Here is a 16801-nt window from a genome sequence, read left to right as displayed (position 1 = left end):
CTCTTGTCTTAGATTGTAAGCTCTCGGGGCAAGGGACAACTTTTATTATGTATTTGTACAGAACCTAGCACAACTGGGTCCTGGTCCATGACTGGGGGTTGTTGGTGCTACAGTAACACAAATAATTAAATATTAATAATTAAGTATGAAGGTTGATATGCTATTATAACAGACACTCCTGGGTCCTCAGCACTTTTTAGTCAGGACACTTTTATTTAAGAGCCTAAATATGAGCATAAGGACCTCATTTTTGGTATTTTTTAAAATCTTTGTTTTGGCTTGCTTGCTTGTGCCCTTTACTTCCTGGTAGATCAGCCAACTCACATTACATTGGACAAACTTCCTGTTTTTTATTTGGCTATTTGTTCTTTGATTTCCATCCTGGCCCTCCTAATTTCCATTTTACATTTCATCTGTTAAACCTTGTTCCTTTTTATTGGAATCACTTGGGATGGATGCCCACTTATTGGAAGATATACTTGAGTTCTTGGCACTTAAGTATCCCCCTCCTCTGCCCCTGGATTCCAGCTGTCTTTTTTCCCCTTTGTTTATAATTCTGAATACTTCTTGTGATTGATAATCTTTGCTAAAATAGCCTCCATGTTGATTCTAAGGATTTTAGTTTCACAACCTGAGTCCTTTTGGTCCTGATCCAGCAAAGCACTTGAGCACATGTTTAACTTTAAAGTAAACTTTAGAATCACCCTTTAGTTTGATGTCTCTATGTTAGTTTTCACTATGGCCCCTCTCAAAAGAATGATTTTAATTATGACCATTATGAGCCACAATTGCAAGAGAGACCAGAGCAAGTGTCCACAAATACAACACTGAAGCACGTGTGGTTTAAGTCTCATGTATCCCTCTTTACCTGTATTCACGCTCCTGGAGTATTTCAACAGGATCCAGTCCTTGTGGCTTCTGGATGGGGCTGATACGGTTCTGTTTTTGCTGCAGCTGGACGATAGGTGAAGGCTGTCCAGGGGTTGGCTGTGGTACAGAAGGACCAGGCATGGCTGCAGAAGGCTGAGCAGCAGGAGGGGCAGGTGAAGGCCTTCCACTAGGAGGTGGTACAGCAAGCTTTTGTGGGGTACTGGCAACATTCATATCTGGGCCTTGACCTGCAAAACAAGTAATGTGGCCATGTGAAAAACAGAGCAGCTTTATTTTGAACATAAAAACCTGCAGCTAGGCACCTGAGGCAAACTTTCAAAGTTAACAAAAATACACACTGAGATTGGTTTCAATTCCCATAGAGGAACAATATACCGTAGTATATATAGAATATACAGAAAGTAATCCAAAAATAGTAATGGCAACTGAGAGTTTATTAGGGCTAAAATTCATTTAATTTGGGGAGGGGGTGGTTTAAGAGTAGTGTTTGTATCAACAAGAGACTTCTAGCACTGGGTAGATCTAGGCAGAGGGTCAAACTCTGCTCTCTTATGCGGGCACTGTCCCCATGTAGAATATGAAAATAAACCCAGGAGCAGAATTTGGCCAGCTCCAAGAGCAAGCTTCTTTCCACAGCTCTGCCAGAAAAAAAGTTAGCAGTATTCATTTTATTAAAACATCCACTTTTATATACTCTACAATATCTTAATATACTTGTAAAATTACATTTTTTAAAAAAACACACACTACCCCAGATTAAGATAGTAATATTAGTAAATATTTCAAGTATTTGGTACTTGGTTTTTCTTCTGAACTGTAGCACTCTCCTTATTTCAAAAGTTTAATGCATCACTTAACATGAAAGTAGCATCTAATAGAGATAGATAGGGAGTTGCAGTTTATGGGCCACTGTGCATGGACGAATAGTTACTGATTTGATGGAGATGTGGGGGAGAGACATTGAAAACAACAGACATCTGCAACAATAAAGCTGTCACTGTATTTTTTGAAGGGGTGCAGAGGTTGGTGTATAATAATTCAATTGATGAAACACAATCTCAGAATCTGTCCTCAATCCCAGGATCAGTTTTCTTCAGATCCAGCCTCCGAAACCCATCTGGAGAAAATGGCTCATCTTCAGGGCTCAGTTTGTTGGAGCACTCAAAGGAATGTAATGCTACAATGGATTAGACAGTGGTATTTCGTATCTTTTTTAAAGAGAGCAATAAATGTCATCTGACGACATTTCTTTTTAGGATAGCGAACCATCATTTAGTCCCCATTTTCTCCAAGATTTAATTCTCTTTAAGTACTGACACAGAATAAGGACCTTTTTAATAGGAGAAATCTGTATCATATCAGTGTCTGCATTAAAAAAAAAAAATTAATCTTTGAACAAAAATGTTCCAGACAAAGGAACATTTACTATTAAACTGATATTTCTTAATTCGTCCTATCACCTTGTTTCTTTTACTCCAAGTTCAAGTTTCAAAAAACCAACAACCGTTTTTAAATGTATTCCCAGAATATCGGATTATAAAGCAGATTATCTAGAAGAACAATGTAACATTGTTCTCTAATCGTTGAAGACTAACTTCTACTTTAAAATTTAGTATATTTTTTTAAAAAGCAAGCCTAATTTTATCCATTGTGTGAAAACTTTTGTTTACAGTAGCCAGAAAAATGGTCAGAACAGCTTGCTGCAATTAAACATGCTCAGAATGTAACTACCTATTTATTAGGTTTTATGCTTGTCCCTCAAACAGCTTATATATTTCATTCTGATTGTAGAGAGGGGTTTCATGTTCAGGCTGCCTAACAGCAACAATAATTTCATCTGCCCAAGTCATTCACGGTCTGATCATTTGTAGGACACTCCTTCATATTTATGTGTGAGGCAAAGTAAAGGTTATGCTATTTCTTCTTTATGCCTTCTTATCTCCCCACTTCCTTTCCTGTCCCTACTCCCAAAGCCCTGCCTACAGAGTTTAACCTTAACTGTGTAGTACAAAATTATTGTTGTATTCTCCTCTACCTTCTGCCCAAGGTTTAGGGGTCATAGCAGCTGCATGTCCTGGCACTCCTGAAGCAGGTCCTGGCCCAGTTGTGGGACCAGTAATTGAATGCACCCCAATACCTGCAACTCGACAGAGAAAAGAAACATATTAAAATACGCAGCATTCCTATGCTCCACTTCTATGCTCCAGAAATCACTCCACTTTCTGGCACACAAGTCTATATATACAAATACAGCCCACAAGTCTATATATGCAATTAAATACAGATTTAAGTGGATTTCTGCTGTGTGAAAAAGAAATGTAATGAAGTGCATTTAAATCAAATCTACTAAAAAAAGACTGGAAGACAAAGCCATGTGCATTGAAATAAAGTGACCAGCAGTGTTATTAAAATTGTTATTAACAAGAAAAATAGAATCATTTTAACCCCCAATTTTTAACTAAAGAAAAGAGATTTGGGATCAGTTTTACTTGACTAGCACTTAAGGCAAACACAAACATATTTCATCCACAGATAGTTCATGGAAATCTTTAACTCTTTAAAAAAAAACTGCATATTTTGAAATCTGTTCTTGCTGCTTATTCCCTGCTTAAAATCATAATCCTCTGTTTGGTAGATACTCTGATGTCACCAACAGAGGATTACTTCTTAAGGTGGGTAATAAACAGCAGGAGGAGATTAAGTGTTAAAAACAAAGATTAAGTTTTCATAGCCCCTAGTAACAAGAGAGAGAGATACAAAAGCAATAGATAAATGATATTTAAAACGGTCTCTAAATAATTTGGTATTTTCTTTTTCATAAGGCATCATCAAGTCTTAAGGGCTTCTAAACCCAAAAAGTGATGTATAGCTAAAAATACATACAGGTTACTTCCATAAGGATACAGCTAGTATGAAAAAATGCGCATAAACTTGGATGGATAAACTTTTTTCCCAGGGGACGAGGATGGGAAGGGTGGTCATGATGGACCATCACCACACATTTTTCCTGTATGTGAATTACAGACAAAACAAAAGAGCCCACACCCCAAACTTGAGGAGTTTTAAGCAAAGACCTGTTCAGAAAATGCAAAGGGTATTTAAAGGTTCACAGTTTAAGAAACAAAAAGCATGCTTCTGTCTAAAAAGTGTTTACCTACTATGTTGCTTGTAACATCTAAGATCACTATGACAGAAAAAAAGAAAAAAATGTTTATATTTTTCAGTTTACTTAGTGCATTTCTCAGTACTCTGCATATGGCCAGTTTCACTGTTTCCCTTACACAGTCAATTTCTCCTGTTTTTTGTTAGTCAGTGTTTATGTACAGGGTGGGATATAAGCACTTAAAAGAGAATAGTAAAAATGTGATGATTTTTTACCACCACAAAAAAGGTAGAGGGTACCCAGGGCAGCTGAAGTACATAAAAATACTTTTGTCTCAATTTTTTTTAATTAACTGGATTTCAAGGTTACAGTGTGTTTTTAATGCAGTGGTTTTATGCCACTCTTAGTCCAACTTATATAAAGCTGAAGCTCGTTGTTCATACTGAGGCCAAAATCTGGCCCTCACATGCATGCACACACCACCACTGATGCTGAAAGTTTTGCATTGGTGTAACTGATGGCAGAATATGACCCATGCTTCATAGCCCACATTTACTTACCAGGTGGTCTGCTGTAGTTAGCAGAAGCCTGTTGCTGTTGAATCCCAGGCAATGTCCTCTTCCCTTGAACAGCAAGTTGCAGATTTTCAGGTAAAGGCTGGCCTCTAGCTAACATTTTGTAAGCTAGAATCTGAGCCCGAAGCTGGTGCAGCTGGACAGGGCTAAAAGGTGAAGGACCTCTGTTGGGTTGGCTCATGACCTGTGGATCTCCTGGTATCATGGGTCCTGGTTGACTTGGTGGCATGTGGGGTGGAGTTGGGCCCCCTCCAGACATTGGACTGGACACATGTTCTGGTGCTCCCAAAGGAGATGGGTGAGGAGACATATAACCTGGAATAGTCAGGAGGATCACAAATTTACTTTCCCAATTAGCTAAGTCTTATGAGCCACAGAACGTCTCTTATGAAGACCCAAATCATACACATTTTCTCATTAGTTATTATAGCAATAATATTTTTTGTGAAGACAGAAATGGTGATCTGGAGTTCCTTGGAACAACTAGAAGGCTACCAGAACTAATCTTGCACCAGGTATCATGGTTCTTTTCAAATAATAACTCCCACGTTTTTTGGGTAAGGCATCTAAAACCAAACTGTCCATCTTAAACCCAGTGCCTCCAAACAGCTTGGGAACCCCAACCACCATGATGGGGCACTGGCTCACTGAAGAGGTGGGGGAAATTTTCATCTGGCAGATTTTTGTAGTTTGCCTACTACACAGTTTATCCAGATTGTAAGTTTATTTATTTTGATGTATACATATCTCCCCTGAAAAGAAGCACTTGCCCATTACTCTAGGCATTCCTTGACAATATCTTCGAAATAAAGCTATAAAAAAGACAGTTCTTAAGTCACCCTTCAGTAATTAGCTACAATTGCGCCACCTTATACTGATTAGTGGCTGAAGTTTGACTAAATAATACTCAATATCCTTCACTATCTGGACATTGGAGAAATTGTAAGAGCCATTTCTGAACATAAACATTTTTTGAAAAAGCCAGTGGAGGTGTTGGTGCTCTGTGAAAGTTCTGGTAAAAAAAAGCACAGGGCTAGGGAAAAGGTGCAGATTTTGTGTATTTTATTCCCACCTGAGTTTATCAGTGTGAATTTTGATTGCATTGTACAAGTATTATTTATTTTCATCTCTCTGCAAAGTGGAAAAGTATCACTAAACCCCAGCTTTCCTATATGTAAAACAATGGGTGGCAGAGTTTGTTTGATTTCATTGGAGTGAAGCACTTACCCTGCTTATGCTCTTTTGAAAATCTCACTAGGCTCCCCTCTGCATCTTTAGGCACCTAAATACCTTTGAAAATCTGGCCCATGATGACCAGAAACAATTTGCCAATTCTCTAACTACCGTTAATACTTGGTGTAATAGGGTGCGTTGCCAATGGGCAGGAATGCCTGGGGCTAGGCCAGCCCAGATTACAAAATGCCACCTGAAAGGAATCTGGTGATTACAATATAAAAGGCAGCAGAGGAGGGGAGGAGAAAGACTGTCAGAAGCAAGCAGTCTGGCAGTGAGTTGGGGAAGCTCAGGATAGGAGGCTGTGTGGAGCTGGTGGAAGCAGCAGCTGTGAGGAGCATGTCTGGCACTTGCAGAACCCTAGCCAGGCAAAACCTGTGACTGGGAGTTTAAGAAGGGAAGACAAACAACATGGTTGTTTTGAACTCCTGAGTTCTATTTTTGACAAACTCTCTTGCCACCCTGAGGAGAACTGGTGAAGAGTGAATCAAAGGATTTGAGCTTAGAAGGTCAATGGAGAGTGAGTTCTTAAAGGGACCTGGAGGAAAGGGAAGTAAAGATGGGATGACCCCAGGAGGGGGTGCTCAGGAGGCAGTAACTAGTCAAACTGCTACACTTCCTTCATTTAATAAATTGGTTACTTGTAAATACAAATCAGGTTTTGCTAAACTTATTTTTTTCTTATGTATCAGTACATTTAAAGAACACAACAATTTTAAAATGCTGATATTGTACATTTTAAATGAATTCCAAATTTCTGTCCAAATGCAACTTGACACAAACCCTGAGGAAAAAAATATTCTAGTAAATAAAAAGCTTCATTCACCATTTAAAAACATAAAAACTAAGACCAGGGGTAGGCAACCCATAGCACGCATGCTGAAGTCGGCACATGAGCGGATTTTCAGTGGCACTCACACTGCCCAGGTCCTGGCCACTGGTCCAGGGGGCTCCGCTGCCGGCCCGGGGTCCCAGCCACCAGCCCCCTGCCAGTCAGGGTTCTGTCTGCCGGCCCGGGGTCCCAGCCACCAGCCCCCTGCCAGTCAGGGTTCTGTCTGCCGGCCCGGGGTCCCAGCCACCAGCCCCCTGCCAGTCAGGGTTCTGTCTGCCGGCCCCGGATCCCAGCCAGCAGCCCCCTGCCAGTCAGGGTTCTGTCTGCCGGCCCCGGGTCCCAGCCACCAGCCCCCTGCCAGTCAGGGTTCTGTCTGCCGGCCCCGGGTCCCAGCCACCAGCCCCCTGCCAGTCAGGGTTCTGTCTGCCGGCCCCGGGTCCCAGCCACCAGACCAGGTGGCTCTGCAGCCGCCCCCAGCTGTGGCCCACTGCCTCCAGCCTGGGACAGTGAGGGGTGCAGACAGGGGCAAGAGGGGGCCCAGCTCAGCACCCCCACCTTAAAAATTGTTCCAGAGCCACTGTACTGGGATATTTTTAAGTCCTGATTTGCTGCTTACATCACTATCACGCCACGCGGAACAACGCACTGCGTTTGACGTTGAGATTAGAATGTACATCCAAGAACTGAAATCAGAATTTTCTGACAGATTTCAAAATTTCCAGCGATTTGGCCCAATGCTTTCTTTTCTAATTAAACCTGAAAAGTTCAACGAAAGCGACTTGGATTTGTCTGTATTTCAGTGGATGGGTGTTGAAGATTTCAAAATGAAGCTCATTCAATTAAAAAGTTCAGAATTGTAGGCATCAAAGTTTGGAGATCTGCGGAGTGCACTTGAAGCTACCAAGAGAGATCATGGGGCCTCTATTCTGACCTGCCGGATGTCCCTGCCAGTGAAATTTAACTGTTTGAAGAAAATTACGTTTGCAATGCTTTTAGCATTTGGATCCACATACTTGTGTGAACAGGTATTTTCATACATGAAATCTGTCCTCTGTCCCTCTTGCAGCCAGCTAACAACTGATCACTCAGAAGCCTGTGTGCAGCTTAAAGTATGCAAATACGTGCCAGACACTGGAAACTCAGCAAAGAAAACCAAGGGCAAGGATCACACTAAACCGATAAGATCTGCATTTTAACTTAATTTTAAATGAAGCTTCTTAAACATTTAAAAAACCTTATTTACAACAATCGAGTTATATATTATAGACTTATAGAAAGAGACCCTCTAAAAACATTAAAATGTATTACTGGCACACGAAACCTTAAACTAGAGTGAATAAATAAAGACTTGGCACACCACTTCTGAAAGGTTGCCAACCCCTGAACTAAGACTCTGAATAAATGCATATTAAACTTTGTTTAAATAACTATATATGGCTGTAGATTATCCTGCTGCTTATCAAAAGGAAGTAACAAATTTAACGTAAAGGCTATAGATGGTTGCAAATCAAGCTCTTTTAATAGTTATACCAATGAGAATGAACCATTCTTTAGGAAAATCACTGAAGTACAAATGTGCAAAACAAGATTAAAAAAAAAAAAAAAAAAATCAATGATTTCCTGCTTGCCGATTTAAATCACCACTTTAAAATCAATGCACCCTACCTGTATCCGATTAACAATAACTTAGTAATACAAATAAATGTAATAGACCAGAGAGACGGACTTTGAGGAAAGTCTGGATGAACTGAGTACATAGCTTATCTAGATTACAAGATACAATGGATATGTGCACATATGTGAAAGGTGCCAATGCCAAAGGAAGGAAGGAATTCAGTATGGGCTGAGGCTGTGTCTATATTGAGTTCTTTCTTAAAGTTTCCCATTGTCATTCTAACAACTGCGCAACTCCACTAGTTGTAGCAATGGTGGGTACGTTAGTGTACATTGGCGCAGGCATTGTTACCACTGTGTCATCCACATAACATGGTGATGAAAATGCTTCTGGGCCACTGACACTAGTCCTCCCATCCTGGCTATCTCTGATGGGACTGCATCAGTGCTACAGCAATGGCAGACTTTTACAAAAAAAGCTCACTGCAGATCAGGCTTAGGGTAAAGGGAGTGTTGCTCTAGGAAGTAATGTGATTACTCAAATAAAGGGTTAACTTTGAATGAATAACACTTCACCCACCACTGAAATGCAGCCACTTTGGTGCAGAAAACCAGTGTTTCACAATACACAACAATACTACCTAACAGCTTAGAACATGTGGTGCAGAATGCCTTAGGGTTTGGCTATACTTGTGAGTTAGAGCGCATTAAAGGAGCCGGGCAGGGGTGCACTAGCTCACTATCCGTCCACACTGGCAAGGCACGTAGAGCGCTCTGACTGCGTGGCTAGAGCACTCCTGATGCTCCACCTCGGCGAGTGGAATAACGTTTGGTGTGCCCCCGCTGGAGCACCATGGCACCAGTGTGAACACCCTGGTCTGTTAGTGCACTCTGATCGGCCTCCAGAAGTGTCCCACAATGCCTGTTGTAACCATTCTGGTCATCACTTTGAATGCTACTGCCCCGCCCTCAGGTGACCAACCGTCAGACCCGCCCTTTAAATTCTCTGGGATTTTGAAAATCCCCTTCCCGGTTGCTCAGCCAGGCGTGGAGTGTTCTCAGCGAATCTTTCCAGGTGACCATGCCCCCATGCGCCAGGCGATCCCCAGCAGGGAGCAATGATGAGGTGCTGGACTTCATCAGTGTTTGGGGGGAGGAACCTGCCCAGTCCCAGCTGCGCTCCAGCAGTAGGAATTATGATACCTTCGGGCAGATATCAAGGAACATAATGGAAAGGGGCCATGACTGCGACACACTGCAGTGCAGGGTTAAAGTGAAGGAGCTGCTGAATACCTACCACAAAGCCCAAGAGGCAAACTGCCCCTCCGGTGCTGCCCCCGTGACCTGCCGTTTCTATAAAGAGCTGGATGCGATACTTGGGGGCGACCCCACCTCCAAAGTACCACCATGGATACTTCAGAGCCCAGTTCAACAAGGCAGGAGGAGGAGGAGGAACAGCAATGCGGGAGCGAGGGTGCTGAGGCAGAGGAAGACACCCAGGAATCCCTAGATGCATGCAGCCAGGAGCTGTTCTCAAGCCAGGAGGAAGGTAGCCAGTCGCTGCGACCGGTGCTTGGGGAAGGACAAATACCAGGAGAGGTTCCCGGTAAGCGGCTTTTATTTTGGGAAGGAAGTTATTCAGTGTGGGCTCTTGGGGTGAGGAGGGCTAGGGTTGAATGCATGCCTAGATGCGGAATAGGGCATTGATGTGCTCTCTCACATTGAGGTAATCGGCCTCAGTGATCTCTTCAAAGGTCTCATGCAGAACTTTCACAGGTTTCCTGGGAGAGTCACTGTGGTCCTTGTCCCAGTAAAGCTAACTTGTCCACCCCACTGTGCCGTGAGGGGCGGGGGGACCATTGCTGCACACAGGCAAGCTGCATATGGGACAGGGCGGAAGTCGCATGGCGGTAGAAGACCCTCCCTTGCTTCCCTGGTCACCCTCAGCAGTGAGATATCTTCCAGGACCAACTCCTGTGGAAAATGTGAGAATAGTGTTCAGGTTAGGAGCCCCCTGCTGCTGTTGGCTCTCCCCAAGGCACAGAAACCCAGAGGACAGTACAGCTGTGAAACAATCAGTCACGCTTGACCCTGTGCTTACTCACCATTTTGGGGCTCCTGTGGGTTATGAGCGCTCACTTTGGGACGGGCAAATTATGCTGTTGTGTAGACTGTGTTTGCCCTTAAGTATGGGGGAATCATTGCTCTGTCTGGCGTGAACAATGCTGCCTCTGTTAAGTGTTCCATTTTGCCTGTCCAGCTGCAACCTTGAGATCTCAGCCGTCCATGTTATCACCGGCCGAAAGACTCCGAAGAATCAGAAAGAGGCCACGTAGAGGCAAGGAAGACATGTTGCATGAAGTAATCCAGCGTTCACGTAATGAAAATCAAAAAGCACAGGAGTGGTGGGACAGTGACAGGAGGATCCGCCAGCCGAACGAGGAGCGCCGGCACAAAAGTGCGGTGCTCCGGCAGCGAAGCACGGATCGGCTGATAACCACAATGGAGCGCCGAGCGGACTCGATCCAGGTGCTCGTAGCCATGCAGGAGGAGCACTACCGCGCTCCCCCCCACCCCCCCCGCAGCCCTTGTCCCAAAACTCTTTCCCCTTGTGCCCCCATATCACCTCCAACCCGCTTTCCCCAACATCCGGCTTCTTACCACCACCCGCTGCCTCCAACACTTGTAGCTTCACCACCCAGCCCTGAAAATTACGACCCTTACCCACTGCACTCAACCCCCATCATTATGCACTGTAGCCATCCTGAAGTGCAGCACTCATTGCACAGCACTCCAGCCAGAAAGGCTGAGTATGATAACAGGACATATCCAAATCTGTGATTGCACCGTTCCCCACCCCACCCCCTTGCCCTGTCTGTTTCCTAAGCAGTTGTGTTTCTTTTCAATAAATGGATTTTTTGCCTTTAAAAATATTCTTTATTATTGCATGCAGTAAAAGATACCTTAGCCCAGAAAAGAAACAGCACTGCAAGTCAGCGCAGCAAACACAGATTCCTACTAACATTGGAACCACTGCACTTCACTCCCGTGCAAGGCACCAGACATTACTGGTGGCTTTCAGCTTCAGATTGCTCCCTCAAGGCATCCCTAATCCTTGCAGCCCCGCGCTGGGCCCCTCTAATAGCCCTGCTCTCTGGCTGTTCAAATTCAGCCTCCAGATGTTGAACCTCTGAGTTCCATGCCTGAGTGAATCGTTCACCCTTCCCTTCACAAATGTTACGGAGGGTACAGCCGCGGATATAACGGCGGGGATGCTGTCATCGGCCAGGTCCAGCTTCCCATACAGAGACCACCAGCGGCCCTTTAAACGGCCAAAAGCACACTCCACAGTCATTCTGCACTGGCTCAGCCTGTTGTTGAACTGCTCCTTGCTGCTGTCAAGGCTCTTTGTGTAGGGTTTCATGAGCCACGGCATTAAAGGGTAAGCAGGGTCTCCAAGGATCACAATGGGCATTTCAACTTCCCCTACGGTGATCTTCTGGTCTGGGAAAAAAGTCCCGGCTTGCAGCTTCCTGAACAGGCCAGTGTTCTGAACGATGCATGTGTCACGCACCTTTCCAGGTCAGCCAGCGTTCATGTCAATGAAACGCCCACCATGATCCACAAGCGCCTGGAGAACAACAGAGAAATACCCCTTCCAATTAATGTACTCAGAGGCTAGGTGGGCTGGTACCAGAATTGGAATATGCGTGCCATCTATCGCCCCTCTGCAGTTAGGGAAACCCATTTGTGCAAAGCCATCCACAATGTCATGCATGTTACCCAGAGTCACGGTTCTTCTGAGCAGGATGTGACTAATGGCCCTGCAAACTTGCATCAACACGATTCCAATGTTCGACTTTCCCACTCCAAACTGGTTAGCGACTGATCGGTAGCTGTCTGGAGTTGCCAGCTTCCAGATTGCAATAGCCACTCGCTTCTCCACCGGCAGGGCAGCTCTCAATCTCGTGTCCTTGCGCCGCAGGGTGGATCATAAGGAGTAACTCGACTACCAAACGTGATGTGGTGGTGAGACTCGTCAGCATACTCCTCAGCAGTTCGGGCTCCATTCCCGCAGACCGAAAGGGAAGACAGAGTGCGCAGTACAAAAAACGTTGAAAGATGGCGCCAAATGTGGACGGAAGCACAGGGATTGCTGGGATGCGAACTAATGCATCACGAGCCATTGGGACAGGACCCAGAATGCCCCCCCACCCCCTTCCCACAAGCCACGGCGCCAGAATGGGAAGAGGTGCTCTGTGGGACAGCTGCCCATAATGCACCACTCCCAATGCTGCTGCAAGTGCCGCAAATGTGGCCACGCCAGTGTGCTTGCAGCTGTCAGTGTGGACAGACTGCAGCGCTTTCCCTACTGCGCTCTCCAAAGGCAGGTTTAACTGACAGAGCTCTACACCTGCAAGTGTAACCATGCCCTTAGCCAACTAAAGCTACAAGGAGAATTTTTGGTCAGCACCATATAAGTTTTCCCAACTGGAATGTGGCCAGGATACTGGTGCTAACACTGACTCTTGTGAAACTGCTGAAGGACAGGGGTGGAAGTCCCAAGTGTATGAGTCATTCAAAACTACGACTGGAGAAATACAATGTAGGGGATAATCTTACATTGGGAGGCAGATGGATAATGTGACCTAATAGCTCTTTTCCTATCTCTATATAAGACACAAAAGGATCACAAAAGAAAAATGTAGCTAATTTAAGAATAGGGCAGGTGAATATCAATATTCTCTGAAGTGCAGGTAACTTGGTGAACTAAGTTGTTCTAAATCTACCCAAATTTAGGTTAACAAAAAGACCAGCACATTCTGTGTAGAGACTAAAAACGTAGATGCTAAGTCCTAGCACCTTAAAAACCCTTTGGTGCTTGTGACCTAGGCAGTCCTGTGCTGGCAGCAAACAGGGGCTAAACAGTTATAAATCTATTCCCAGGAACTTGCCTAGTCATGCCCAGACAGGTATGTTTCCCCTGTGATCACCATCTTCATGGTATTTCACTGAAGGGGGCCATATGAGGTCTCAGCCAAAAGCTAAGAACTCGCTGGTTGTCGTGACTATTGCAGTATGTACACAAAATATTTAAAGACTTATGTAACATAAAATATTGTCACGAACCTGCTGGAGGTGGTTCTCAAAGCTAACTCAATCAAGAGTGGGAACAACTGACCTCTTTTGACCCACCCCAGTCAAGTGTTCATAATCTAGACAATGTATGAGCTTGGACCTTTACAAAGCACAAAAGAGCCCAAGACCAAGACCTTGAACTGGGGAAAAGTCAAGGCAAATTTAAGTTAACAAAACACCCTTGTTATGAAGGACACATGGTGGTGTCCATTAAGAAGGTGATACTCTGCCAGCATGAGTGTCATGAAAAGTGGATCCTGGCTCTCTTGACTGTACAAGCACCGTGTGGAGTGACCATTGGTTGAGAAATACCTTATTAGACAGGAAAGGAACTTGTTAATAAGTATAGGCTCTAGACTGCATTTTGTATTTATCTGTAACCATATGTTTCCAATCCTTACTCTTCTATTTTCATCTTAAGAGCTGCCAAATAAACTTCTATTTGGGTTACGATAAACATGACTAAGTGCTGTGTGCTAAGGAGAGTGTTGAACTGATGTGAAGCTAGTGAACTGTAGGGCACTGCTTCCATGGAGGCAGCAAATCTGTGTGCTGTGTGGGTGTCCAGAAGATGAGGGACTGGGCAATCCAGCATAAAAAAGTGGGCTGTACAGACAGGCGGGAGGGACATGTGCACCAGGGCCAGAGCAGAACTCTAAGGGCTAACTAGCTCCATAAAACTTAGCCACAGGTTATCTGGGCTCTGACCCAAGGACTCACTTAGGGAGCCAAAGGGCTGGGGTGTGCAAACTGCTGGCCTGCACAGTGAAAGAGCGGGGCTTGCAGAGTCTGGAGTGGGGCCCTTATACTGTCAGCAGCTGGCATCTTTGGGCAAGTTCCTTCCAGTACGCACAGACATGGCTCCCTTGCACTATAAGCGGGCAGTAGTGATTCACCCTGTATCCCTTGGGTAATGTCAAAAGTGTCACAGTGCTTATGTTTGCACTTGAGTTATTTAATCAGCTGTGAGCAGGGCACTTGAGAAATATTCTCTTCTACTGGCCTAGCTTTCACTGACACCAGGATAATTTTGTATATGGTGTTCAAAATCCAAGGCATGCATAGTTTGGGTGTTTCAGTCCATTCTTTGCCTTTTGACTTCTCTCCCATCAAAAAACCACAATTATTTGAATCCTCTGGATGTCTTCAGGTTTCCCCTGACTCCTGAGGGGAAAGGGGTGGAGAAGAGGTAGGATTGGGATGACTTAATTTTGATTCTGTACATATCTCCGCTTAGCAGTTTAACAATCTACAGCAAAATCCAGTACATCTAATGCTAATACTAATACTGTCTGCTTACATTAACATACTGTGCTGAACGTTGTTGCTAATGCAGTCTAAGTTCAGTTAAATGTAGCTGTTTATATAATTTCATTTAATATGAAGCAAGATAAATGCATTTTCCCTGTTATATTAATAAGTCAAATAGAACAAAAACAAAGCTACTGAGATTAAACAGAAGCATCATGTAAGCACAATAAGTTCAAACCTTCAAAAGCAAATCAGCAATCTGAAATACTACGGAAACAAACTTAACTTTAGATAGCAGGAAAGGAAGGGGGAACTGTGGGGGAAAGAGATACCAATTCAAGAGTCTTTTTTCCCCACCAAATTAATGTCAGATTTTTGTAAAATCATCCTGTCGCAGTATGACTGCATTAAAAATGTGACAGTCTGTCTCAGCTAGTGAGATTTTTTCTGCATGACTAGCATTCCACTAAATCGAAGGAAAAACAGAATCTAAATAATGAAGCTGCATAACTTATTTTTGTAATTATCTTTAGTTAAAAAAAACCCCAGAAGAGCAAATGCCTTTGAGACAGTGGATAGACATTTATCAGCAGGATGACAAAGTAGTTGCAGATTTAGCTTTTTAGAATGGTTTTGATTTGCTCATCAAAAATACGCAAAAAAGGCAGTTTTCCTTGTTTCCTATTGCAATAAATGTTCCTCCCATGATACTGTACCAAGCTGCCTTGAAAATAATCTTTGCTGGCCAATAAATACTCTGGACTTCATTTCAAGACCGTGCTCTCAATGACATGCTTGCATTAGGCATATAATTGCCACAACTGCACATGCAAGCAACCTGTTATGTTTCTAACCATCCTCCTGCATCTGCATATACCTAATTATTTACACAATTCTACCAATTGCATACTATAATTCAGTGCAGAATTATATATCTTTGAAATTCAGACCTTCTCTCCATACTCCATTGGCATATTTTCTGAAAGGCTTTTCAACTAACAAAATGCACTTTAAAAAAAATCCCCTGTATTACTTGAAGTTTGGACATTTAAACTAGTCTAGTTGGAAATAAATGGTCTGTGTGTGATTTGACTGCAAACTCCTTTGGGTAAGGACCACATCCTATGTGTTTGTCACTGTTCACATTCAACAAATACAATAATTGTCGGAGAAGGGAAACATTGGATAAAATCTATTTATTTTCCACTTTCAAAATCTGAAACATGTGGTATATGCCTGTGTCTGAACACTTACTCTCTTACACACCCAGTTTGTGGTTATAGATTTTAAGGCCAGAAAGGACCACTATGATCATTTTAGTTGGACCTCATGCATAGCGCAGACCAAAAACTTCATCTGATAATTTCTCCAACCCCATGACTTCTGTTTGGGCTACAGAACATTTTTGAGTGACATCCAAGTCTTAATTTAAAGACTACGTAATGGAGAATCCATCACATCCCTGCACAAGGTCTTCCAATGGCTAATTACCCTCACTGTTAAAAAAACCTGTGCCTTATTTATAGTAAGGCTTGGAGGAATTAGATTTATCAGTAAATGTCAGTAAACTTCAACTTCTCTATACACACAAACTGACATTTCCACTGATGACAGAAATTTACAGATAAGCAAAAAAATGCTGCTTAAGAACTTAGTTTTGATTTAAGAATATTTACTTTGTATATTTTGACTTGTGATATTGACACATTATATCTTAATGGTGATCAAGCTTTTACTTTTTGAATTTCATGTGCCATTACATAACTAAGCTCCCCATAACTTCCCAAAATCGTAAAAAGAGAAAAAAATTGAAAAGCTTACAAATAAACATTGATATGTCAATTATTTTAAAAAAACGGAATTCTGCCAATCCTATTTACAGTATGAATTTGTTTGGTTTTAGCTTTCAACTACTGAATCTCATTATGCTTTTTTCTGGTAAATTAAAGAGCCATCGACTACAAGAAATCTCTTCCCCAGGTAAGTACTTGTAGACTATGATCAAGTCACCTCTTAGCCTTCTCATAGACAATGTAGTTTAAGTTTTTTTCCAAGTATAAAGGCATGTTTTTCAGCCTTCAGGTCATTCTTGTAGCTCTTTTCTGAACCCTTTCCAACTTCTCAATATCCTTTTTGAAGTGCTGACTTCAGAACTGGACACAG

General features: G+C 43.1%; 1 protein-coding gene across 5 annotated transcripts in view; it reads right to left on the bottom strand.

Annotated features, from left to right (window-relative positions):
- The window catches only part of SMARCA2 (SWI/SNF related BAF chromatin remodeling complex subunit ATPase 2), a 185870-nt gene that overhangs the window by 145657 nt on the left and 23412 nt on the right, over window positions 1–16801 (bottom strand). For 4 of the 5 annotated variants that reach the window (XM_077817613.1, XM_077817618.1, XM_077817614.1 and 1 more), the window contains 3 exons: window positions 4555–4884; window positions 2927–3034; window positions 869–1118 (listed from right to left, as the gene is read on the bottom strand). In XM_077817613.1, coding sequence (XP_077673739.1) covers window positions 869–1118; window positions 2927–3034; window positions 4555–4884 — 688 coding nt within the window. The remainder of the gene's footprint in view (window positions 1–868; window positions 1119–2926; window positions 3035–4554; window positions 4885–16801) is intronic. The other variant, XM_077817615.1, reaches the window with a different exon arrangement.

Source organism: Eretmochelys imbricata, chromosome 5 (genome assembly GCF_965152235.1).
Source record: "Eretmochelys imbricata isolate rEreImb1 chromosome 5, rEreImb1.hap1, whole genome shotgun sequence".
Taxonomy (NCBI): Eukaryota; Metazoa; Chordata; order Testudines; family Cheloniidae; genus Eretmochelys; species Eretmochelys imbricata.
The sequence above is the reverse complement of the archived record's forward strand: the minus strand, read 5'-3'. Positions and strand labels throughout refer to the sequence as shown.